Below are 27,846 nucleotides of genomic sequence, written 5' to 3'. Positions count from 1 at the left end.
CAAGATCGTGGCCTGTTGTGTGTATTTAATTTGAATAAATAAATAAATAAATAATTTTGAAATACACGTACAATAATAATCACTCAAATGTCCGTATTTTACGTTTGATACCTATTGTTTCTTACAATACGCTACAACACGGCTACAAATATTGGCTTTTATTTTATACATACAGGTATATACCAGGTGGTATATATTATATTATATTTCTATAGCAAAATGTCTGTACAAAATAACGTACGTGAATCTCGATATTTCCCGCCAATGGTAAATCATATGAGAGCAGTAGACGGTACATGATTTTATTTTCCGCTACCTTCGGAAATGTACTGCGATATTTTAGCGTCAATTTTACATTATTTGGTCGAACTTTAATCGATTTTACGTAAAGACTGTTATTTAGTAGTATATGATTGATTGCATAGAAGTGGACATGTATTTGTGAGTTATATGCGTATTTTCAGAGATAAATGTATTTTCAACAAAAAAACGCTGCATCAAACATAAAGTTCACGACAAAGTATGATAAGCAGTTCGTAAATTTTGAACCGACTTAAAAAAAGAGGAGGTTCATCTTATCTTTAAATACTAAAACAAAATATCACCCAAACTCATGGAAAAAAAGAAGTCGAAAAATTCTAAATTCCAACTTTACCTGAAGTTTTATCAATGACATAAAAATACAGATACAGAAAAACCACACCAAAATTCAATTAAAATCCCACCATAACAGTATTTTATACCGCTCGCTCGCACAACTACATTCTTGATACGACTTCGTAATAAATAAGTGTCCCAGTTATTTTTTTCATAACAGAGGAATGTAACTCGCTTTCATTATAATATATGAAACGTTTAATATTACGAAACAAAACAATGTTAGGGGAATTTCAAAAATATTACATGTTCGGAGTAACTCTTAAGTGATTTAAATCAATCTTTGGGTAAAATTTATTATTAATTCAATGAATGTTGTAATTAACTAGCTGTGCGCCGCAGTTTTACCCGCATTGCTACGCAGGAGCGTAGTAGAGTAGTGTAAGCCCAACAGGAGTTGGTCTTAGCGTGATGACATTTCGCCCACGCAGTCAAAGAAAAACCCGTTCCCGTTCCCGTGTGATTTCCGGGATTGCGTCATTTTCCCGGGATAAAAAGTAGCCTATGTCCTTTCTGGGGTATCAAAATATCTCCATAGCAAATTTCATGAAAATTGGTTCAGTAGTTTAGACGTGATTGAGTAACAGACAGACAGACAACTTTCACATTTATGATATTAGTATGGATAGAATTTATTTTTTCAATAAATGGACTACCTAGTCCATTTATTGAAAACCACCTATCTAACAGTGAAATAAATTTTCAAATCGTACTCGTGGTTCCTGAGATTAGCGCGTTCAAGCAAAACTAACTCTTCTGCTTTATAAAATAAATAACTATAGATAATAAACTATTGCAATTATCCATTGTTTGGTTAAGGGATGTTTATATTAACCCTGGACCCTAATAGATAGTGATAAATTTGCATATCACAAACAGTATCAGAAAATACACATAAATTCGATTAATTTTCACAAATCCATATTAATGAATAGTTTATTTCTGCCCGCATTTACACATAAAGTAATATGTCATCAAATCCGTGCATTCTTGCGTGATGCAAAAATATACGAAGACACAAAAAATTATTGACTCCTGTTTTTTTATTTTTTGGTGCACAATAAAGTACTTTTGTTTGTTGTGTGTTTACGAACTCTCATTTTCAGTAGATCATTTTAAATCACAGAGTATTATACAATAAATTTATTTTCCCAAAACCTAAGCCCAAAACAATCCAAAACACACAAATACGTTCACAAAAGCTCAGTTGTTTACGTGTAAATGAGTTGTGACATTGTAAATAAAAGCAGGAATACAATTTCTTTATATCATAATTAGTGTTGCCCAAATGCAAGAACAAGACGAGACTTAGCCAGTCTTGGTCTTGCGCCAATACATCTGGTCTTGGTCTTGGTCTTGGTCTTGCGCCAATACACCTGGTCTTGGTCTTGGTCTTGGTCTTGCGCTCCCAGTCTTGGTCTTGGTCTTGGTCTTGCAGCAAGAGTCTTGCAAGTCTTGCAAGTCTTGCAATTACCTATTAGTCTATTACTATTTATTAAAGTTTACTATAAATCTTAGAAAAACGTATTAGAATTGGAACATTGTGAGCTTGAATTAACATAGCCATAGTAAAGATCAAGCAGATTAATAAATAACTAGTAATGCGCATAGGTCCAGTTTCTCATATTCTTTGATACAGTTTTTTGCGTCTCATAGAATTCCTAAGCGTACCTACCTAGTTATACACCGAACTGTTACACCTAACTACTCAGTGAAATAGCGCTAAGTCCTAGCTGCAAGACGCAAGAGTCTTGCAGGCTATGTCTTGTTCTTGCTCAAGTCTTGCACAGTCAGTCTTGGTCTTGGTCTTGCTAAAAATACGCGGTCTTGTTCTTGGTCTTGCAAAAACGCAAGACGCAAGACCAAGACTGCAAGACCAAGACTGAATTTGGGCAACACTAATCATAATAGGCTATGAAACATGGTTATTACACGTCTAGACATCTAGGTGTTAGTTATGGCCTTTCCGGGCTGGATATATGGGTTTAATTATTCCAAATATATTTCACTGGTTTTAAGGTGACAGTTATTGTACTGATTTAGATCTTTCGTAAACAGGATAATCTATACTAATATTATAAAGCTGAAGAGTTTGTTTGTTTGTTTGTTTGAACGCGCTAATCTCAAGAACTACTGGTCCGATTTGAAAAATTCTTTCGGTGTTAGATAGGCATTCATCGAGGAAGGCTATAGGTTATATACATATGTATCATCTATCTATCATATTATCGCTCTAGATTCTACACTTATAGAATATAATAAGTAGGCTTAGAATAACCTTATGGGATATTAATCCCATAAAAATCCCACCCACGTAGCCATTAACTGGTTAAATTATTCCCAATTGATTGATAAATCAAACATAATTTCATAACGGATGCCCATCCGCTGTGTTATGAATATACAAATATAAATAATCTATTACAATGAGTGTAAACCAGATGGTCACGGATTAAGTTTTCAGTGGCGAGAAATCATTTTGTTTTGCACTAACGCCGTTAGTACAACAACGCATTCGCGAGTGGCAGCGAAACAACGAAAAATCTATCAGTAGTATGGCAGGTTTTCGCATATAATATGTCTCACTCTAGCACATAGATAGATGAAATAGTTGCGTCCTTGTCAGTATTGTTTCGCAAGGAACTGTGAAATGGCCAACACAGACGCATTGCGAAAAAGTTGCGAAAACATTGCTGTTTACTAACGTTCCGCAGATATTTCTCTACGCAGTAGTTTCGCAAAGATTCGCAGCCGCACGCGAATGTGTCGGTGTACTAACGGCGTAAGTACAATAATTTTAAAGGATGTTAGATATAAATAATAAATATTATGATAATATTATATAAATCATCTAGATGTAGAGTAAATAGTCAGTGTGTGAATGTGATGAAAGTGAAGTTCGATTTTTGAAACAAATTCCATCTTTTTTTTTCACAAAATATGTAATAACCTGTAATAACTATTAAGTGCACAATGTAAGCTTTAATTTATTATTCTTATAATTAAGCTTTAATTGCATTTTCTTGTTATACAACACCATATTTTAAAAAGTTTATCATGTCAAACATTTGTTTCACCCGCTATTATCGGCATGGCAATCTCGTTTGAAACAACAAACGCAAGATTTTTACGTAATACATCTGTCTACATTCAAAAAAATAACAGCATTTCATTCATCTTTCACCACTATCTGTACAATATTTACGTACATTACTAAAAATACGTTTCGCTGTTCTAACGGGGTCATCGCCCGGAATAGCCGCTAGATGGCGTTGTGCCAAACACACTACTCTGCGCATTACGAGTTGCGCAATGCAATTACGCGATGCGGAAATAAAATGTTCATGTGATGTTATGTTTGATAGGAATGTATGATTTGTGTGACTTAGGAGATAGCAGTGTGCGTGTGTGTTTGTGTGTGTGTGTGTGTGTGTGTAATGTGTGCGCGTGTGTGAATGTGCGTGTACGTATGCGTGGGTGCGTGTGCATGTGCGTAGGATTATGCTTGTGCGGGTGCATATTATGTTTACGCGCGGTTGTGTGTGTCAGCTACACTTCTTAAAACTTAAATGACATATTCCTACAGTATTTACTTGTCAAAAATCTCAACGACTACAATCCCTTGAAATAACGCTTTAAAATCTTAAAACGGGCTTCAGAATTGTGTGATAGAGTTTCTTCTCTGAACATAAGATCGTTTTGCCTTGTCTTGAAACAATTTATTTCTGCAGTTGTATGTTCAACATTAGGCTTATTCACTTAACATTTTCTATGAACACAGCTTAATACAATTTCCTCGAAATTCCAGGAAGGCGGAAAAGTTTTATAGAAAATTTGCAGACTTCAGATTTCTTGGCTATAATAAGTGTGTCAATCCATCGAGAGTCTCCATAAATTCTCGGAAGTCGTTTAAAAGTACGATCTTTTATTCTTGAAATATGATTATGTTTTACAGATATAACTTTTATGTAAAAAATTGCCACTGGGCTCGTTTCTAGAGCCACGCTTTACATATACATGTATGAAATATTTGATTAAAAGCTATTTTTAACACGTTTGTTCTGAAAATAGGTTTTTTATTATAACAAAGAAGTAAGTTTTACGCTCAGCCTACAAATAATCCATACTAATATTATAAATGCGAAAGTAACTCTGTCTGTCTGTCTGTTGTTACTCAATCACGCCTTAACTACTGAACCAATTTGCATGAAATTTGTTATAGAGATATTTTGATACCCGAGAAAGGACATAGGCTACTTTTTACCACAGGAAATAGGATAGGTTTTATCCCGGAAATCCCACGGGAACGGGAACTATGCAGGTTTTTCTTTGACTGCGCGGGCGAAGCTGCGGGTCGAAAGCTAGTAAAGTATAAATTAATTTTCATTTTTCTTAAATTATTTAGAATATAATGAACTGTGATGTTAAACAATATTTTAATTGGAATTTCTTATCTATAACGATTAGCTTGCAAAAATACTCAATAGTTAATTGTTAGTATTTTAGCTGGAGCCATCGGTTTCACTTGTGTGATACCAGCATAAGAAGTAGCCTATGTGATATTCCTGACTATATAAAATTCAGTTTACATGAAAATCAAAACAACCGTCCATCCATACACATTTTTTTACAATCACTTCGTCTCATTAATAATATTAAGTCGGCTTGTTATAAAAAGAAATAAAACAAAGCTTTTCAAAATTTTATTCACATACATTTAAAACATGTCGAAAAGAAACATAGATATACATATCACATCACTAAAACAACCGACCTGACATAATACCTAAGTTACAAGGGATTCTGTCCTATACAAACATTTCAACCTACAACCTACATTATAATAAGGATTATATTCATAGTTTTAAACCCTTGTTGTCACACAAGTTTTATAATAAACATGTTATTAAAATTATCATGTTACGTGAAATTATTTTAATTAAGGGTCCAATATTAAATACATACATAGGTAGTAACCTTTGTAATAATGCTATGTGCTTTTATGGATTATGCAAAAAGGGTTTAAATTTACGTTGTCATGTACCTAGTTATACTATGTGAGAATCCAAAAACTAATTAATTTTATTTCGTAAAGACTATCACGTGTTGTTACACATGTTACACACCTTTTGTAAGAATATGTTGTTACATATTCTTACAAAAGGTGTGTAACATGTGTATATGTTGTTACATATTCTTAAAAAAGGTTCAAAGCTAAATTTATTAAAAACAAATCTTTACAGAAAAAGATATATAGGTACTCAGTTAATATTTTATCAAAATTTCCTTTTCTATATACTTTATATGGAATATTTTCCACCAGGGAACAAGGTATATAAATAAAATTGATGTTCATACGACGACATAATCCCAAAAGCTTTGATGAAGAAAATAAAGACTTGTCTATAGCAACTTGGGGATTATTATTGTTCTTTAACAAAATCATATACTTATGAAATATACTTCCTTTGATGGTAGTAAATAAGAGTGAAATATAAAGTAAATACTAATTCCACTCTTGGTGATTTATTTGTACAGTTCATAATTGTATACAGTCAAAACTTAGTCAAAACTCATTGCCTGTCTAAAACACTTTTGATTTAAAAAATCAGTAAAAAACGTCAGCAAATCCTCAATTATATAATAATAGGTGATAGATAATATATCTACTTATATTATATTAATAATGCTATACTAGTACAAATACATTTCAAAAGGGTAACTTGAGATAAACCTTTGATAATAATTTCTCTTCTGAAACACAATAATACTCGAACAACAGGAGGAACTCATAAAGTCAATGTCTGAATACTACTGTATTCGCTCGGAAGCAGACTAACTTTTAAAATATTACCATCAAAAGTAATTAAATAAAACATAGTTTAAAAGGCATTGCACTTGTTCCATTTTCATTTTAAACGAAATATTTGCTGAGTGCAAACTTACAACATTAACCTGGGAAGGGGGTTACCATAATGTCTAAGCAGTACTTCTTCCAGTGTGGGAAAGAGATGGCGCTAGACAAACTATATAGCGCTGTCACTTTTGCACACTGGCAATAATACTGCTTTAAGACATGGTTCGGGGTAGGACTTATTCAGAACAAGTGAGAATATTATACCGGGAGTGTTATTCAAGAAAGTGTAAAATTTGCATTCTGAAGTTGGGCAGAAGTCGAGCGAAAATGCTGCGCGATTTATACATATACTTGTATGACCTATTTCGGGTTTTGAACTTATTTAACTATAATTCAGTTTGTACAATTAAAATAAGTGTTTTAATTATCATTTTAATAAAGTCATCGTAGTTTATCTAGAGAACGTTGAAATGAAAATATTTAGCTTTAGAGACGTTTGATGATCATTTTATTGGAATTATGTACACAAAATATGTTATTGTTTTATCCACGTTTCAATTGAACATGTAACTAAGAAAATACAGCCTTAGGAAATCCTGATAAATTTCTAAAATTTTCCATCATCCATAAAGAAATAACAATACAAAGTATTTTATTAAATTAAGTTTTTAACCTTCATCTAATCAACTGGCATAATGTGGTTTGAAATGTAAAAGAAAACAGATTGCTCATGATGTTTTCTTTTTCCAAATAAATGTTAACTAATGTATTTAATATAGTCGCATAAATTCAAAGGACTGGTCATTACTATCAGCCCAGTAAAACTGACCATTGATATCCAGTTAGTTCAATTAGTTAACTCAATACCCTATCGTGACCATAACTAGAACGGCCGGACAAGACAGATAACCTCGCAAAACCATTAATCCCTCTAATCTTGACAGAAAACCTCCGGGGAGGGACGCATTTATCAAAACAAGAGGCTCGGAGTGCATTTGTTACCTAGTATCTAGTATGTGATAATTAAAGATGATATTAATGTTCGTTTTCTGTATTTTGGCCACAATGGTACAAAAATTGTGTATGAAGAGGATTTTTTGAATTGTGTTTTGATTACTCTGCTCTGATGCTTTTTACTATTTCGACTTAACGATTTTCGCCTGTTCATTGTAGTAAACGAAAATAAAAACAATGTTTTTTCAATAATATACTAGTGGAAGGTGAAATAAAAATATTATAATGTTGTTTATATATAAATAGGTGGAGACTTAGAATAAATATAATCAAAACATCCGAAGTTTTCCTTCTAATACTATTATTATTATCTTATTCAGTTCAAAAAATTAAAACTACAGATTTATGAAACCTTTTAGAAAGTTTCTGAATTCTGACTAATAACGTTAGTTATATGTATAAGCTTTTTTAGATAATTTATTAAGCTTATATTTACAAGATATTTTTCTAGAGAAAGGTATTATTCGATAGTTCTTCGTAAGATTATTTATATTAAATTTATATGAACATAGTACCGGATTTAATTATCATTCAATCATTTGATTATAGTATTTTTATTAATAGTAACTTTTGTTAAAATAAATGATAATTGTATAATGTTATTAATGTTTTTGAATGTACCCCTATGCCTGTACAGTATTGTATGTTCCCAATGATTAAACTACATTTCATTGTTACAGGCATCCCACCGATGTAAACACAAAGTCGAAATGAGATGAGTATGCGCGTGTCGTGGGCCAGGTGGTGTTGGATAGTTATCTTCACCACGTGCACAGCGAGGACTGCTAGCGACTGGCTCGACTGCGCCCACGTCTCAACCTGTCGCTGCAAGTGGTCCTCCGGCAAGAAAACCGCCACGTGTGCCTCTGGTGACCTTCGCCGACCGCCCACACTCTCGTCCGACATCCAAGTCCTCGATCTACACGACAACCCCCTCAGAAACTTACCACAAGAAGTTTTCTCGAACATCGGCCTACTAAACTTACAACGAATCAATTTGCGAGCGACCAAACTTCGCTCTATTCACGCTGACGCGTTCTTGGAACTGCGAATTCTAGTCGAAGTCGATCTCGCTGACAACGATCTCGCGTTGCTACCCAGAGATATATTTAGAGGGAACGAAAGGTTACGGTTGGTAGTGCTGAGCAATAACCCTTTGACTGCGTTGGTAGCCGATCAATTTCCGACGTTGCCGCATTTACGAATGCTATTATTGGACGGGTGCCGATTGAGAACAATACACACAAATGCATTACGGAATTTGAAGTCTTTAGAAACTATAGATTTACGTAGGAATCAATTAACATTCCTGCGTCTAATTACATTTTCATTGCCCGCTTTGAAAACCATGTCCTTATCGGGAAACCCATGGAGATGTGATTGTAGATTACGCGAATTTAAAGATTGGTTTTTAGAAAGTAAATTAGGTACAGAAGAATTAGTTTGCGTGGAACCTTCCACGCAGTCAGGGAACAAATGGCGCAACGTGCCTAGTGAAGTAATGACTTGCCCGCCTGAAGTTAAATCGAGTACTTTAGTTGTAAGGGCAGAGGTGGGTGTAGCGGCAACATTTGGTTGTTGGGTACACGGTATACCAAAGCCGAAAGTAACATGGTTGTTTGACGGAGTAGATTTACATAATAGCAGTGTTGATTGTGACATGGAAGAAATTGATACGATTGTAGAAGACGATAATATTGAAGAGAGAGTACCCGGAAGTGTTAGATGGGTAAATATTACTCTTTACAACGTCACTTCTAGTGCCGCTGGTGAGTGGACGTGTTTAGCTAAAAGTGTAGCAGGAGAAGCTCGTGCTGTAATAAGTTTGGTATTACCAAGGCTGCAAACGGCGACTGCGCGAACAGCACCTGGAATTCCACAATTACTGGGCGTAGTGTTTGGCGCTTTAGGCGCATTAGCTGCCCTAGGTTTTATAGCAGCAGTTGCGTGCTGGCATTTACGAAAACGAACTGTACCACCAAGTCGAAGCTTCATGGACCAAGAGAAACGTTTAATAGATGCGTCTGTAGTTGTTAGTTGTGATCGTTCGATTGCGGACATGGCCTCACCGTGTGATTTTGAATTAACAGAACGCTTATCTGACGAACCCCCTAGAAGTTGTGCGTTTGATCCTGTACATATTACTATAGAAGGCACTCCGGGAGCTTTCCCTCCTCCGCCAGCGGAGTTCGCAGTACCAGTTCCTTATGGAAATATATTTATATCAGTGCAAGTAGCTGGAAGAGGAGAGCATGGGAAGTATCCTGATTTAATAGGAGGTGGAGCAACTCTGCCAAGACGAACACGAACTTGTTGTGGTGCACCAGCATATGACAACATGGGTCCTCGAGTGACAGCAACGGGAAGCTCAACCTGGTCACTACCTGGAGCGAGTGGAGAAAATGAACAATCAGAAACCCCCGTGCTGACCTTACCGCCACCGCCACCCGAGTTTGTTTCCCTTTAGCCTAGGCCCTTGGTACTAGATCCCTCTAGCCTGAGGTGACCTGGTACCCTGGTACATTTTACGAGTCAATTAGACTAATTCCCAATTTTATTGTATTAAGATAATTTTGACGGATAATTAAAATTGTAAATAATGTGTGCGCGATGTGAGACATCCTGTGAGATTTAAATAATAAGGTTGTTATCGATATTGTATGATAATTGAATCTGTAAGCAAACTTGTTATTCGTACGTTGGGATGTTGACTTGAGAAAGCATTTAGTCTCGATCCATTTGTTTACTAGTTGTTCCTTTCGTCTTCGCATGTTGTCTTCCCAACTTTTGTAAATATTGTTTATTCGTGTTATACACTTTTCCCAAATATAAGACTGAACCCTTTGTCTTATTTTCGTCTCTCTTTGTAACTTATGTATAAAGCTATACTTCACTTAGGCAAATAGCTTTTAATTTTATTTGAAAGCATATAATGTAAAATAAACCGATCACATTATAATGCATTTTGTAGTTTTATTTCTACCTCGATTAGACTCAGAAATAATTATAATAATTTTCAGTAGAGAAGCCTAACAATTAAATTAAATTAAAGGAACATTAAGGCAACGTAGCAAATACTCTCATTCTAGCAAACTACACTTTACGGAATTCCTTTCTTTATTAGACATTATTTGAAACAAATGACAATATTGAGCCTCAAATAATTATTACATACCATCCGAGTTAGACCAAAAGACCTTCGAAACAAATCTTGGCAATTTGAAAGGAAATCGGCAAAATTAATTTGGGCCAGCCAAACAAAGTCGACATTTTTTGTCAGTAAATTTTGTTCCGCCATAAAATTAATTCTTACGCTCAATTTAACTGCCAAAACAATTTGTAGCGAGCGCAATAATGCCTTTGGCCTAGTTTGGTAAACATAATTTTCAAGATTTCATCTTAGTTCCTTATATTATTGGGAGATTCCCCTGCATTGTGACGTAAGGACCGATTTTATCAGTTTATGTAGATTGAACACATTGACTCTTGTTTTTATTTGCTCGTGTCCTTTCTTTTGTTTTGACAGAAATATAATACAATCTGCCTACGGATTGCTGCAGAACATTGTGAACAATGGAGGACGTAAGTTTGGTTTATACTTATTGTCTCGAATCTAGATGAAAAATTATTTTTAATTGTATTGTGTAAACTTGTGAACTGAATATTATTGAAGCTACAGAAGAAATCGAAGATCAAAATACAACATTTACCTTTATGTAACCTAATAACTGGTTAAAAGTCTATGTTGTTGAATTTTATAATCGATAGCTTTCCGCCCGCAGCTTCACTTGCTGTGTCTAAAACTTAACAAATTATATTATAAAGCCTTTAGGCTTCAGATAGAATCAGGCTTTTTAATAAATAGCATATTAAAAAAACCTGATCAAAATTCTTTGTGTAGTTTTAAAGATTATAATAATAATAAATAAAAAGTTCATTTATTGCCTTCACAACAGCTTAAAAACTATTACAAACTAACTGTATTTAAATGTAGCATGTTCGTTGTGAAGGACTAGTGTCTGAAATAGGTCTGTGAAAGACCTGTAGTACAGATCACTAGCCCCCCTCGCGGATAACACTACTGATAACTAACTAAAAGAAATAAGAACAGAAAAACAAAAAAGATTAAAGCATACATAGGGACGACAGATAGCGGTAAGCGACTTTAATTTATACTCTGTAGACGTAGAGAATTATTACGTGTGTAGGAAGAAAATTTTATTAATTTTTACTTTGAATAGTATCTACCTATAAAAATAATTTTCTGGAGAACCAGGAAGAATTCCATTTATTAAAAATTGATCTAACATTAACAGTAGTATTCCAAGATAAAGATTATTTTTAGAACGTAAAAGGTCAATGTGAATTGTTCTTACATCATTTGTGTATGCGGAGCATTCTCAATTGTCAAATTATGACATGGGTTGCTATAAAGTGGTCTAGTTATTTGCCTTGTTTGTCGAGAACGTCCTAGTAAAGGTTCTAGAATATTCTTCAAATGTAAATCACTTTTATTTTAATATTATTTATTTAAAAGTTAAAACATTCGAGGTAAAACACGTATACAGAACTACTTAACCAAGTCAAGGCCAAGAAAATATTAGAAAATATTTTCTCATTCCAAAAAGGTAAGTCAAAGTATGAATAAATGAAGAATCGAAATAACTCGCGTTTAATTAAAAACCGCAGATGGAATCTACATAATTCCGCACTTAACACTTAAATTCCCGTCTGTAGGGCCATCAAAATACTCATTAAAAGTTTACAATGAACAGACAATCTAAAATTTGGGTCATGCTTCTTACACAATTAAAATTTAAAATACCCAATGTGCCACTAGCTTTAAATCCTCGCCGAAAATTGAGCAAATCGTTAGCTAGAAATCGCGGGTGAAATTCAGCTTTTATTTCGAATTAAATTTGAACAGGGATTACTATTTTTGATTATAGATATTTTCTGGAACAAGTCAGTTTATGATGAAGATGTAGATTTTTAAATAATACAGTCAAATTTAAAACGAACGAAAGTTTAGATGAACATAAATATTAAAACCGTAAAAGTATTCCTAGCAGTTTATATCTAACACCTTTAGTTTTCAATAATTAATAACCATTTTATAAAAAGCTCGTTATTCTTAAAATAGAGAAGACTAAGGAAGCATTTTTAAAGATAACAATGAATATCAGAAAGTTGCTTCTATAAGGCTAATTAATTACACGATGAAATAATACTTTAAATACGAAAGTTTGTGAAAATGAATGTCTTATTACTCTTTAGTAACGATAACAGGCATCAGCAAACTTTTAGACATAAATTGCACTTTAAACTATAGATATGCTGTCCCGGAAAACGTTGTTAACACCTCATAATCGGACAAGCCGTTTATGAGGTGTCCGCGACACGAGATATAATATCTATACTAATATTATAAAGCTGAAGACTTTCTAGGCTAACCATCACGCTAAGACCAACATGAGCAGAGCACTGCGGGTAAAGCCGTGGAGCACAGCTAGTATATTATATTCATTTAATAGTTCTATAGGATTCAAATGTATGTCCCTTATGCACATAAAACCGAAAGAGTAGGCAATTCGATTGTTAAGGTGACTGACTGGCTAGGCGTTGCCACGGTATGGCAAAAAGACGCGGTTTCGAATCCCGAATCGTAATCGAAATTTTCCCATTCTTTAAAAAAATATTTTATTAGATAAAGTTATAAACATCAGTTTAAACTCATTTTCCACTTATTAACACATTTGTAACAAATATATCATCAATGGATAAACAATTCACGTATTCATGAAGCTATTTATTATCTTTTTAATTATTGGACGGTATCCACAGTGTATTTGAACGAGTCCACTCGGTCGACATCAAACAACGGGTCAGCAAATATTTGATGAGGGTAGATGTGAAATAAATTAAAATTTAAGCTAATTTCGCTGTAATGCAGTTTCAGATGATGAGAGTAAAGATAAAGTGTGTGTGTTAGTAGTAATATTATAATACTTATTTAGTAATCTATGGTAATACTAAAAGCAAAAAAAAAATAGAGCACGCTAGGAAATTCAGGGAAAATAGTATCCTTGAAAATACCGTACATTTATTATTATAGTTCCTAATTTGTTTTTCTGAATCTGTTTTTTGTGTTTTTACATACAAACTTTACGATCATTAAATTATAACACACCGTAATTCACCACTTATTGTTTCAGAAAAATCTTATTCTTGAAATTTTGCCATTAAATTTATGTGTGCTATAATAATATTATATATAGGTTTCGATTTGCTAAAGGGAATCTCGGAATAATTATTTACATTTTCAAAGTGTTCATAATTATTTAAAGTATTTATGGTAGAGTTTCGATCACGGCTGCTAGTTTTATTTAAGTTATTGAAAATGGTTGGTATAAAATGTAAAAAAATCCTATGAAATGTCACATTAAAAATGTTCAATATCAAATGATCTGGAAATATAATAAAGTACTTTATTTAATTTTCGTAACTGTTTCAACTTCACTCGGACACCTATCCAAGAAAAAGTAGGAAACTAATAAATAATATAGAGTTTTTAACAAGTTTCTGGAACAAAACTTAAGTGACACTATCGCGTTCAGCTTACGGCCACTTTGTCGCCACAACTTATTAGGCTAAGAGCTGCTGGCTAAGCCACTAAGTTTCATAAGGAGATAATCTACCTTTACACATTTTTTTTCAATTTGAACTATAATATATAAAACATAAACAACTATATGAAACATTTAAAAATTACTTTACAGGACATTATATATAGAGAACGATATATATATATAATAATAATATATATATATATATGTATATATATTATATATATATATATATATTCACGCATAGTGGAGTTTTTACGAATTGAAAATAAAGTCGTACAGCAAAGTCATTTATCTTGCTATTTAAAATTTGTAATTTCACCCTTAAAACGGTGAATATTGAGATAATGTTTGCAATAGTACAATAAATCTATAAGCCGTACTTTGATGTTATTTTTTTCAAAAGTATTATGTATCGCATATACTACACAGACAATTAATATTTCTTTAACTATAGAAAATTGACGTTGACTCTTAGTCTACATGCAGTATTTCCATATAATATTCATGAGATGTCTGTGACGAGCGTGCCATAGACCCTTGACACGGAAATGGCTTCCTACAGTATATAAATATAACATTTTACGGCTATTTAAAACACCATCATTAAAACTAGATGTAAGTTTTATGCTCCTTTATTTTTTATAGAAGCAAAAGAGAATCGAACGATGCCGGGTTTACGTTTAAATGTTTATATTTATATGAAACTAGCTTCCGCCCACGACTTTGTACGTGCATCCCCGTTTTTCCCCGTTCCCGCAAGAATTTCGGGAAGTCCTTTCTTAGCGGATGCCTACGTCCTAACATCTACCTGCATGCCAAATTTCAGCCCGATACGTCCAGTGGTTTGGGCTGTGCGTTGATAGATCACTATATCAGTCACCTTTGAGTTTTATATATATAGACTAGTTCGTACCTCGCTTCTAGCTCTAACTTTCCACAAAGAAAATTGTCACGACGCTAAAAAAAGTCTATAATATTGTCACTAGACCCAAGAATAATATTATAAAATCGTTTGCCACGGGAAAGAGAGATAAAAAAACAAGCACACTTACATTTCTAATTTATACAATGTATATTCAGTTAGTTCATAAGAAAGGAAGTCGATCAAAAAATATTTTAGAAATTATAGATCTAGCTGATTTTGAGTTGTTTCTACAAACATTCAAACTAATAAATCTCTAAGTATAAAAAACTCTAACTGATAATTAATTAATTATATTAACTAAAATAGTGTTTAATATTAAATAGCATATAATGTCGATAATATGAATTCCTTTTCACGTCGCCTTCCACCAGTAGTCTGACGTCATTGAAACTTATTTCCTTTGTCCAGAACGTATTGTCGTTTATTATTTTCTAAGTTAACAGATTAAATTGGCTAAAGTTTATAGTTGAGAGGTTTTAAATGAGGACAGAGTAGGAAGAATAGGAATGTGATTCTTTACACTAACTAAAACTGAACAATATTCACTATTAATGCCTACATTAGACGTTATGATTAATTGTTTACTGACCGGTTGGCTTGGTTGTTAGTAGCCCTGCCTTCCAAGCCAGAGGGCGAGGGTTCGATTCCCACCCGGGGCAAATATTTGTGTGATGAACATAGATTTTTGTTCTGTGTCTGGGTGTTAATTATCTGTATAAGTATTTATTTAAAATTATATAATATGTATATTTATCAGCCATCTGGTTTCCATAACACAAGCGAAAAGCTTAATATGGGATCAGATTGTACCATGTGTGAAAATTGTCCCGAAATATTTATTTATTAATTATCGTGCACTATTATGATCCTAGAATTTCCTAATTTGCCATTAACATTAAATATTCACAAGCCATTAATATCTAGGGATATCCAGTCCCTATTTGAACTTATAGAACATATTAAGTAGTACATTGCCACGGATGATTTGGTTGAACTTGAAATCTTTCTGGGAATCTGTTGACCAGAAGTGAACACATGATATTCACCTTTCCTCTAATTTCTCTCCATACGTCCGGTTGTCTGAAAGAAATTGCTGCATAGCGACAAGACCGCCAAGTATTTAAATGTATTCTTAGGTTAAGTATTATTGTAATAATTCTAAGAGCAATAAAGTATTAATAAGTAAATAAATAAATATTGAAACAATAATGTAACAGCCGCTACCGCTAGTTTTCATCTAGAAACTACTTCAACACTGTTCGTGTCCCAGGAATGTGTGAGATAATCAGCCAAATTATACACCCCAAAAGATGAAAATATAATTTTCTATCCATCGGGGATTCTCTCGATAATAACAACCTTACAACTGATCCAAAAAGCTCCCGAAACCGATATAAACTGATTTAGAATAGACCTGCCAACTCGCAAAGCTTATTTAAAGTACAGAAGGACACTTATAAAAGTGACAATGTTTCCCTGAGGTCGCCGTAAGATCGTTTAGCATAATGTGTTTAGGGATTACTGAAAATTCTTTGCTGACGTTCAAAACTTTTGAGGGTGTAGAAATTATGCAAAATTGCTGCCTTAAGGAAATATTATGCGGAAATCGAGGGGCTTGAAGCCAGTGAATTCACCTTGTGAGTTTTCTAGGTAACGGTTCACTAGGTTTTCATTAATTTTGTTATTACGGCCTTACAGAAGGAAGATAAGGGAAGGAAGGTACCAGTTCCTAAGTAGCATGATGAAAAATTTGTTTTTTTGTTTAGAAATGTTTGTTTTTTAGTAATCTGTTACATTTAATATTTCAAATAGACATTGAAAATTCACATTTGACGCGTCTTAACTATAGTAATATTATAAAGCTGAAGAGTTTGTTTGTTTGAACGCGCTAATCTCAGGAACTACTGGTCCGATTTGAAAAATTCTTTCGGTGTTAGATAGCCCATTTATCGAGAAAGGCTATAGGATATGTATCATCACGCTAAGACCAACAGGAGTCGATCACTGCGGGTAAAACCAAAGGGCACAGCTAATAAAGAACAATTTGGAAAGTCTCGGTATATTCGTTAACAGTTTACCTAAGAGTATCTAAGAGGTGATTTATTGTATAGATTTAAGGTTATTAATTACTTTACTAAACTATGACAGTATCGTTAATCATTTTCACTACAAGCACCTACAAGCTAGACTATACTAACTATTACAATTATTCCTGCCAATATCAAAATTATCAAATTATAGGTACCTATTATAATCGACATTGCGATTTCTTTCCAACTATGTATAAAGAAAATTTGTAACAAAAAAGGCAAAATATTTACTTTTTTATACCTATATTACAGAGATAGATACGTATGAATTTCGTTACTTTCATAATTTAATCCTACTAATATTATAAATGCGATAGTTTGTGAGGCTGTATGTGTGTGTATGTGTATGTATGTTTGTTACTCTTTCACGCAAGTACTATTGAACCGATTACAATGAAATTAAGCACACATATAGAGGGTAACTTGGATTTACACATACGATAGGTTACATCCCGGAAATCCCACGGCAACGGGAACTATGCGGGTTTTTCCTTGAAAACGCGGGCGAAGCCGTCGGCGGAAAGCTAGTATGACTATATTTATAACACAAAATAAAATTGCGTTCCTGAGTTTTGTAAAAAATAGTTTAATCCATATTCCTTGCATTATAACAATACCTTTTTAATCTAATAAAGTACTCCCCAAATTTCATTATCTGGGTATAGGTTAGCCGTAAATACACACCAGTATTGCCACATTTGGGCTTTGCATATATTTTGTTTTCTTTAGACCCTTTCAGTGTACAGATAGTATGGTTAAATTCACACGATACACTGTAGTGTATATAATTATGACATACTACACAGATAGAAATTAAAGTTAATGCTTTTAAAAATATTTCACAAGGATACCTACATAGTCAAAAGGGGATTGTATGTAACAAAATGTAGGTATGTATGTATGGACAATTTATACAGGGTTACTTGTAAAACACCAGCAACCTCGCAGGACAAGATAGCTAACATCATAAGTAACAACATATTTTGTTCTACGACTTAATTTGTTAGATTTTATTTTCATACAAAAATAAATATTCATTTAATTTTCCGTTTGAATATTATAAACTCTACGCGCATCTAAAATTTACGTAAACAAGAAGTGAACGAGAGGGGGAAGGGGGCGTCGCGTCGTCCTTTCGATAATGAATAGACTTACAAATGTTAGGAGAGTACAATAAAAGCTTAAAAAATCATTTAAAAATAATTTATTGCGTTATGCCAAAAGTCGTAGAACAAATGTTGTTACTTATGTTATTAGCTATCTCGTCCTGCGAGGTTGCTGGTGTTTTACAAGTAACCCTGTATATAATATTTCTCATATTTCTCACAGTAAGCTAAAATACACGTAGAGGTTGAAGAAAAGATGTAAGATTAACAAAAATTACCAATCTATTTATACATTTCCTAAAAATATTCATTTAACAACTTAATTGTATCCATAACTTCCTTTTTAATAAATTTCATAACCGTGATCTTTTATGTCACGGAAATTCATTAACCTCAAAGATCAAAGTAAAATTTCAGAACGGTTATTTCCTGCAACTACATTCAATAAAGTCTACGTGGATTCGCTCAATACAACGTTTAATTTTATCTATTACTAGCTGTGCTCCGCGGTTTTAGCCGCAGTGCTCCGCTCTTGTTGGTCTTAGTGAGATGATATTAGCTAGAGATAGCTTTCTTCGATAAATGGGCTATCTAACGCCGAAAGAATTTTTCAAACCGGACCAGTGTTCCCTAGATTAGCGCGATCAAACAAACAAACAAACTCTTCAGCTTTATAATATTAGTAAGTATATGTATAATATTACTGTAATATACTCTACATAGTATTTTGCAATTCCTATATTAGATTCATCATTTCAACGTTCTAGTTTCCTGAGATAGATTTGATTGGTCTGCAAAATGATACTCAATTTAAATAGCACGTACTTTTAATGACTTTGAAGACATAATTATTTACTCTTTTTCCTGTTTTTCTTTGCTGAACGTTAAAATGGCTAAACATAATTGCTTTAAAATGCGCTCAAATAATTAAATTTTAACTAATACATTTTTGCACTCCGGAAAGTTTCTGTAGCTTTCGAGTTTACTTTGTAAACGAACGATGTCCCAAGACCCTGGAACGGAATGTTAATATATTTTTAAAGTGTAACTTCTTTAGGCGCGTTAAGCGTAAATTAAAAGGTCGCGTCATGACAATACCGTCACGTCATCGAGTAAGGCGACGATTTTTGAATCTTGCCAAAGAAGTTACACTTCTGACACGTGTGCTCGGCAAGCAAACTCTTTTTTATTTTTATTTGTTTATTATGCGTACCTTTGTTTATATTGAAATTAATTCTAAGTAATAATTTTTGTATCAGTTGACTTAACAGACCTTAGGGACATTAAGAATTAATTCAGAGACGGCTAAAGTTTCGTTTATTAATTCGCCTTGAAATGAAATTAGATTGAATAATATAAGAATAGAATACTATAGACATTATATTCATTGTAATTAGATTGTCTGCAACATGTCCATGTTTTATGTAGGTAATTGAAAAAAAAATTAAGTGTATATATTTATAACTAGCTTCCGCCCGCGACTCCGTCCGCGCGGATGTCGGTCTTCGCGTGGATGGTTATTTCTCCATTTTGAGTACCTCTGTCAATAACATCTTATAAATATCTATTGGACCCAATTCCCAAATACGGCTAGGCCTATAATAATACGCAACGTGTGTTCGCGGTTCTACGGAACAACGTCTATGGATAAAACTGAAAAATTAAGATTATTTTTTTTCTACGTATTTTTCCAGGATAAAAAGTATCCTATTTTACGCCCAGGATAATAAGGTATAATTATACCAAGTTTCATCGAAATCGAACCGCTAGTTTTCACGTGATGCCTTCACATACAGTCACATAAGTCCGGTTCCGGCTGTCGTACAGTGAGGACGTTGTTCAGTGCTTCCCAAAAGAAATAATTACAAACTCAGTGCAAAAGAGGAAAAACAACCAAAAAGTGGAGTATACTAATCAAGAACACACTGCAGGCAAGATAATCTATACATTGTGTGACTATTACAAGGATTATTTTGTGATTATTACAAGTTAAACGAAACACGCAGTAAACATAACCTTAACGAACAAGTGACAAATACCAGCAAGTCATAGATAACTTTACACAGTACCAACTTAACGGAAGAACGCAGTGTTACCATAGCAATAAACCATACGGCCTGTCATCCACTTTCACGAGTGACATATCTGAAGGGCAGCCAACATAAAAAGTTGCATTCCAATCACTAGGATTCCAATTCAAGCAGTTGCGAAACGTTTTGTTATTGCACCGTAAAAATAGACTGCATAACGATGACTGAAGAAATGTCAATATCCACACTCTACAATATGATGAAACTAGAAATGGATAAACAAGCTACGCTGATAAAGGATAATACAGAAAAAATTATGATGACAATAGACGATAAAATCAAACCATTAATTCAAGAAAATAAGATCCTAAAATTGGAAATCGAAGTACTTAATAAGAAAATAAACTCCCTAGAAAATGCAACCAGAAGGAACAACATTATAATTCATGGATTTAACGAGACAGAAAAAAATTATACTGAATTATATAACAACTCTATAGGATTACTTGAAAACTTGGGAATAAAAATTCATAATTACGATATAAACAAATTACACAGAATTGGAAGACAAACGAATGGGAAAACAAGGCCAGTATTAATTACCCTCACAACATACAACAAAAAAATCGAGATTCTAAAAAATAAAAAGAAAATGTCACAACCAACATACATTACAGAGGATTTTTCTAAAGAAACTTTGCAGAAACGCAAAGAATTACAACAAGAACTTCACCGAGAAAAAGAAAAGGGAAATGATGTGTACATTAAAAACAACAAAGTTGTAATAAAATCAAAAGAGAATGAAAAAAGAAAAAGGGAGACATCATTATCACCCACACAACAACATCAACAAGTGTCAGGAGATAATAACAAAAATATAGTAGCCCCTGCAAAACTGAAAAGAACTGACCCATTCGCATACATGAGGTCTAGATCACATTCTTTGACTGAAACAACAAAACCAAAAGCATAGGAATCTCGAGACATCGGTAACTGGACAAGAACAACAATCACAAGCACAGAACATTTGGAAAAGGAAAATCGCCCCAACCCGGCTGGTCACCGTGGGGCAAGAGACCAATACCCCCTAGGATTGCCCCCTCCCAAAAAACACAACATACAGAAACAAGACAATACACACGAAAACAACGGAAAAGAAATAAATGTCATAAAAGATAAGAGAAATAGTATTTACATAGCAACGCTTAACACCAGGACTCTAAGAACAGACGAATCTTTACAAGAACTGGAATATGCCTTAGATCTAATAAAGTGGGACATTATTGGCCTAAGCGAAGTGAGGAGAATGGGAGAAAAGATTGAACAACATGAAAACTACATATTATACCATATAGGAACCACACCAGGCCTACACGGTGTCGGTTTCCTTATTAAAAAATGCTACAGTCAACACATACAGTCCTTCATTGGAATATCAGAACGAATTGCACAACTAAATATCAACTTGCCTGGGTATGCAACTGTGTCAATAATTCAAGTATATGCACCGACAGAGCTGGCACCAAAAGACATAAAGGATAATTTCTACGAAGACCTGGACAGGACTCTGGCAGATGCACACAAGGCAATCATACTGATGGGAGATTTCAATGGCCAGATTGGTAAAAGATTAACAAACGAAAATAACATACTAGGCCAATTCAGCACAGGAAAAAGAAATGATAACGGACAAAGACTAGTACACCTGGCACAGGCACATAACCTTTGGATATTAAATAGTTTATATAAGAAAAACAAAAATAAAAAGTGGACCTGGATTTCTCCAGATGGGAACGTGAAAAATGAGATTGATTTCATATTGTCAAATAAACCTAAATTCTTCAAGGATATAACCACAATTAATAAGTTCAACTTTAACACAAACCATCGTATGGTAAGAGGAGCCATTTACCTAAATGAGATAAAAAAGAGGAGACAGTACACTAAGAAAGTAATTACACCAAGTCAAATCCCTCTCAACGTCCCGGAAAACTTGTTGACAACATTGAAAGATAATTTACTGAATAACAACAAGAGCGAAAATATTCAAGAAAAATATAATATAATAGAAAAAGCGCTGAAAGAAATATCCAGAAAATTATATACTCTAAAAAACAAGAGAGATAAAATAGGAGACGAAGCCAGACATCTACTTGAGACCAGGAAAACTTTATTAAGAAATAAGAAACAAAATAGAACACAAATAACCCAGCTAAGTAAACAAATAAATGAAAAAATTAGGACTCATAGGAAACAAATTAGAAACAGAACTATCCAATTTCACATTGAAAAATCTGGAGGCATAAAGAAAGCTCTGAAAGAACTGAGAGAGAATACCTGTTGGATCCCATCCATCAAAAGCAAGACATCTAATAAGAAAGCAACAAAACGACCCGAAATTATGGAAATAGCAACAACATTTTATAGTAAATTATATGATGATCCAGACTACACAAATACTCAATACCCACAGGAAGAAGACGAAGAAGCTACCCTCCCAATATTAGAATCCGAAGTAAGAACCGCAGTACTGTCCCAGAAAAACTACAAAGCCCCCGGAGAGGACGGAATAACAAACGAAATTTTGAAGAAATGCCTAGACTACATAATAAGTGATATTACCAATATATACAACGATATTCTGACTAAAGAAACAATACCGCAACAATGGACATCGTCAACCATCATATTGCTCCATAAGAAAGGCGACAGGGCAGATATAAACAACTACAGACCGATCAGCCTGATCTCCAATCTATATAAGATATTTGCAAAGGTAATATTGAACAGAATTAGCTCAAAATTGGACGAAAATCAGCCGAGAGAACAGGCTGGATTCCGAAGCGACTTCTCAACAATGGATCACATTCATGTCGTCAAACAAATTATCCAAAAGAGCAATGAATACAGAAAGACATACTACTTGGCATTCGTAGATTACAGTAAGGCATTCGACTCTTTGAAACATTCACACATTTGGGACGCTCTACACTCACAAGGAGTGCAACGAAAATATATCAGGATAATAAAAAACATATACAAAGAATCAACGGCAAAAATTCAGACTGAAAGGAAAGGAGAGGCCTTTAAAATAAAAAAGGGAGTACGGCAAGGTGACCCCCTCTCACCAAAAATATTCGCATCTGTACTAGAACAGATATTTCGTAAAATTAACTGGGATGAATATGGGATAAATGTAAATGGCAAAAAGCTCAACCACCTAAGGTTCGCAGACGACCTGATTCTGCTTAGCGAAAACCAAGAGGGCTTAAAAACAATGTTAACGCAATTAGACAGAGAGAGCAGAAAGGTGGGTCTGACTATGAATCTAGACAAAACAAAACTAATGACAAACAACATAAAAACACCTATACTGTTAGACTCAAATCAGATAGAATATGTTGATGAATATACATATTTAGGACAGATCATTGCACCGGAAAATCAAATGCAAAAAGAAATTAACATCAGAATAAATAAAGCTTGGAAAAGATTCTGGTCTCTAAAGGAAGTTATGAAGAATCCACATATGCCCCTTAAAGATAAGACTACAGTGTTCAACTCTTGCATACTACCAAGTTTAACCTATGGAGCACAAACCTGGGCCCTCACTAGCAAACAGAGTGGAGCACTCAGAGTGTGCCAAAACAAAATGGAGAGGAGCATCCTAAACCTCAAGCTAAGAGACAAAGTTAAACTTAAGAATATAAGAAGCAAGACAAAAGTTATGGATGTCACTTACACAGTGAAAAAGCTTAAATGGAACTGGGTAGGCCATATGATAAGAAACAATAAGGGAAAATGGACAAAAGATGTTACTGAATGGTATCCTCGGGATGGGAAAAGAAAGAAAGGAAGGCAGAAAACAAGATGGGAGGATGATATTAGGAAGGTAGCTGGAACAACATGGCAAAGAGAAGCCACAAATAGAGATAGATGGAAAAGCCTAGGGGAGGCCTATGCCAAAAGGCAAACTGATAATTAAGTTACCGATGTATGACCGATGTAAAATGAATCTAATTTATATTTATATTATTTAATTAAATATTGTTATTAATGATTAAAAGTGCATGTAATCTTATCATAATTGAAATTAAAAATGAAATTGCTAAATGTGCATGAAACTGATTGTATTAAAATAAATATGAATGGCATTGTAATATATTGAAAATTATTTATTACAAGAGAGATAGAAATTATATGTAATGTATAACGTATTGTAATGTAATGATGTTATCAGTAATAAAGGCTATTTTTATTTATTTTATTTTATCCTGGGCGTAAAATAGGATACTTTTTATCCTGGAAAAATACGAAAGTAAATTAATCTTAATTTTTCAGTTTTATCCATAGACGTTGTTCCGTAGAACCGCGAACACACGTTGCGTATTATTATAGGCCTAACCGTATTTGGGAATTGGGTCCAATAGATATTTATAAGATGTTATTGTCAGAGGTCTCAAAATGGAGAAATAAACCATCCACGCGAAGACCGACATCCGCGCGGACGGAGTCGCGGGCGGAAGCTAGTATGTAAATATTTCTGTATGAATAAAGATGACTATACAGTCCACTAATCTCAAGTAAAATTGTCTTAATTCACTTAAAATTTATACACAACTATATTGCTAAAGTAACTGCGCCCGGCGGTTGCACCCGCGTGGCTCCGCTAATGATGGACTAATAACGCTGATGATATTATATTATTATAGTCTGTAGCCTTCCTCGGTAAATTAACTATCTAACATCGAAATATTTTTTTCAAATCGGACCAGTAGTTCCTGAGATTGGCATGTTCAAACAAACAAACTCTTTAAAGCTTTCTAATACAGTATAGATAGGATAATATTTCCTCTCCTACCAGAATATTCCTTCATAAATATCGGATTATTCCACTGCAGTAGTTCCAGCTAAAGACCGCTAGACATTGACAAGCCGAGAAATAAACAGAACATCCTCATTTCATTTTGAGCGAATCTGATTGAAATTGCTGAGTGAAATAAAATGATTGGGACAGGGCCGTAATGGGGATGTGAATTTTAATTTATTCTAATTATATGTAGCAATTTTGTTAAATGAGTTTTGATTTCGTGAACGTAGCTTGTTTGCGTCATTTTACTAATAAACAAGACCAGATGATGATGGTATAGGTATATGTTATGTACCTACATATAACACGCCTTAACTATTAGAGGATGCATGGGGCCACCCAAGAAGGACTTGCACCTGTTAAGCAATTGCGACATCGCGCACACCTGCGATTCCAGAGAGTGTTGCGGCAATCATCACCACCGCGACGCTGCAGCTGCCCCGCCGAGGACGACGAACACTCTTAGTTCCAACATTGAACGGGAGGGACGTAGATTAAGTTAGGAATAATTTATAATGTAATTTTTTTACAATAAATTGTTAATAAGTAAATTTCGGTTTTTTTTGCGCTTTCGCGAGCCGGTCGATATAATTTATAGGTTATTTATTTATTTAACACTTTATTGTCCAAGAAACAAAATATACAAAATAAAGGTTACTCAGAGGAAAAATTCCGCACCGACTTCGCCAGCAGTTCATATTCAGCAATGAGTTTGATTCTAAAAAATACTCCTATTTCGGTGGAATAGAAAAATAATTCACATCACATTCACATCACATCACACATTACCAAATCACTAAATACTTATTACTTCAATATATATATCATCTTCAACGTTACATCTTAAAAATGAAGGTAAAAAACACGTACTCTTCTCACAAGACGAAAAATTCGAAAGCTGGCAACAAAAGTGGCGGGACGACCTCCTTGCAGCAATTCGGGAGGTATCCTCATCGTTTAAATGTGATATAGAAAGGTTAGAGTCGCGGTTGCTGGAGTCGGAGCAACGTATTACTGAACTGGAGCAAGTAATAAGTACATCTAAATCTTTTAATCCGCCCGACTTGTCTCAGGAGAATACCCAACTTCGCGCTGACCTGAAAAATCTTCAGTCCAAGTTCGACGATCTGGATCAAGCTTCCCGTAACTGTAACGTGGAAATCCAAAATGTGCCCGAGAAAAAGACTGAAAATCTCATTCACCTCTCCATTGAGATTGGTAAATTAATCGGCGTGAAAATTACTGAGACTGATATAAGATCCGTACATCGTGTGGCTCCCGGTTCTGCTAGCAATCGTCCAAAAAATATTATTCTGCAACTTTCCTCCCGAAGACTACGTGACAATATAATAGCGGCGGCGCGGGCGCGCCGCACACTCACGGTCGCGGCCCTGCTCGGTACTCCAACATCTGCCACCGCCACAGTCTCTCAAAGTGCGCGTTTCTATATAAATGAACATTTAACACTCAAGAACAAAATGTTATTTAGATCTGTGAGACAACATGCGCAAAATATGTCCTATAAATACGTGTGGGTAAAAAATGCTTGTATTCTTATTAGGAAAACCGATGAATCTCGTGCTATTCATATAAAAGATATTTGTGATCTAGATAAAATAAAGTGACTATCATTGTTTAGATCAAGTCACACTCTTAAAGCGTATCGTTATTTAAATCATTATGTAATGTACATCTTACTAACCGGAAGCATGAAAGCAAAATTCAAAAAAAGTATTACAAATATTTCTGACATATTATATTATTTTTGTTTTAATAATGCAAACAAGTAAATTGTCTATATTTTACCAAAACTGTGGTGGCTTAAAAACAAAACTTAATGAATTAAAATTAAATTTACTTGCGGCTGATTACGATGTTGTGATATTGGTGGAGACATGGCTTTCCAATAGTATACTTGATTCGGAAATACTGGTTAATAATTATTCTATGTTTCGTCGAGATCGAAATCTTAGTATATTTAATAAAAAAGGCGGTGGGGGCGTTTTAATAATGGTTAAAAGTTCAATTAATGTCTTGAGGAGGTTTGACTTGGAGGCCGATGACCTAGAAGAATTATATTTACATTTTCCATCATACTCAAATTTACTTTTATGTACTTGTTATATTCCACCAGTTTCTAGAAATAATATTTACGATAGATTTTTTTACAAACTCCATGACATCTATACAAATTGTACATTCAGTAATTATCTTATAATAGGTGATTTTAATCTATCCTATCTCAAATGGTCATCGGAATGCCCCTCGTCGGGCCCATTATCATGTGACACGGATACGGCTAAGTTATTATCATACACAATGTCCTACCTTAATTTAAAACAATATAACACAATTTCAAATGAAAATAATAAAATACTCGACCTTATCCTAAGTAACATTACAGGAACTTCTGTTTGTGTTGCAGATGACCCGTTGCTTAACGTAGTTCCCCACCATCCTCCCCTAGATACCATACTGGAAATAGATACTCAACTCGACCTTATGTGTAGCGCTCCCAAAACGAAACGAAACTTTTTTAAAGCTAACTATGATTTAATTAACCAAGATCTCTCGAATATAGACTGGATATCGGAACTTAGTAGCCTCACTCCTGATGATGCGGTTGATCTTTTCTACGAATATATGTATAAAATTATTGAGGAACAGG

The 27,846-nt window shown here is 34.0% G+C and overlaps 2 protein-coding genes across 2 annotated transcripts in view; both read left to right on the top strand.

The window, feature by feature from the left end:
- Nucleotides 1-10,491, top strand: part of LOC123701364 (leucine-rich repeat-containing protein 24-like) — a 35,315-nt gene extending 24,824 nt beyond the window's left edge. Inside the window, exon 2 of the mRNA XM_045648800.1 lies at nucleotides 8,209-10,491. Coding sequence (XP_045504756.1) covers nucleotides 8,244-9,995 — 1,752 coding nt within the window. The 5' untranslated portion in view covers nucleotides 8,209-8,243 and the 3' untranslated portion in view covers nucleotides 9,996-10,491. The remainder of the gene's footprint in view (nucleotides 1-8,208) is intronic.
- Nucleotides 10,492-25,507: 15,016 nt separating this feature from the next.
- LOC123701185 lies at nucleotides 25,508-26,803 on the top strand. The gene is made up of 2 exons (XM_045648582.1): nucleotides 25,508-25,667; nucleotides 26,061-26,803. The coding sequence occupies exons 1-2, from the start codon at nucleotides 25,508-25,510 to the stop codon at nucleotides 26,801-26,803; spliced, it is 903 nt and encodes a 300-aa protein (XP_045504538.1).
- Nucleotides 26,804-27,846: the final 1,043 nt, after the last annotated feature.

The sequence above is a fragment of the Colias croceus genome, chromosome 21 (genome assembly GCF_905220415.1).
Source record: "Colias croceus chromosome 21, ilColCroc2.1".
In the NCBI taxonomy this organism is placed as follows: Eukaryota; Metazoa; Arthropoda; class Insecta; order Lepidoptera; family Pieridae; genus Colias; species Colias croceus.
Note: the sequence above shows the minus strand (reverse complement) of the source record. Positions and strands in the feature narration are given on the sequence as shown.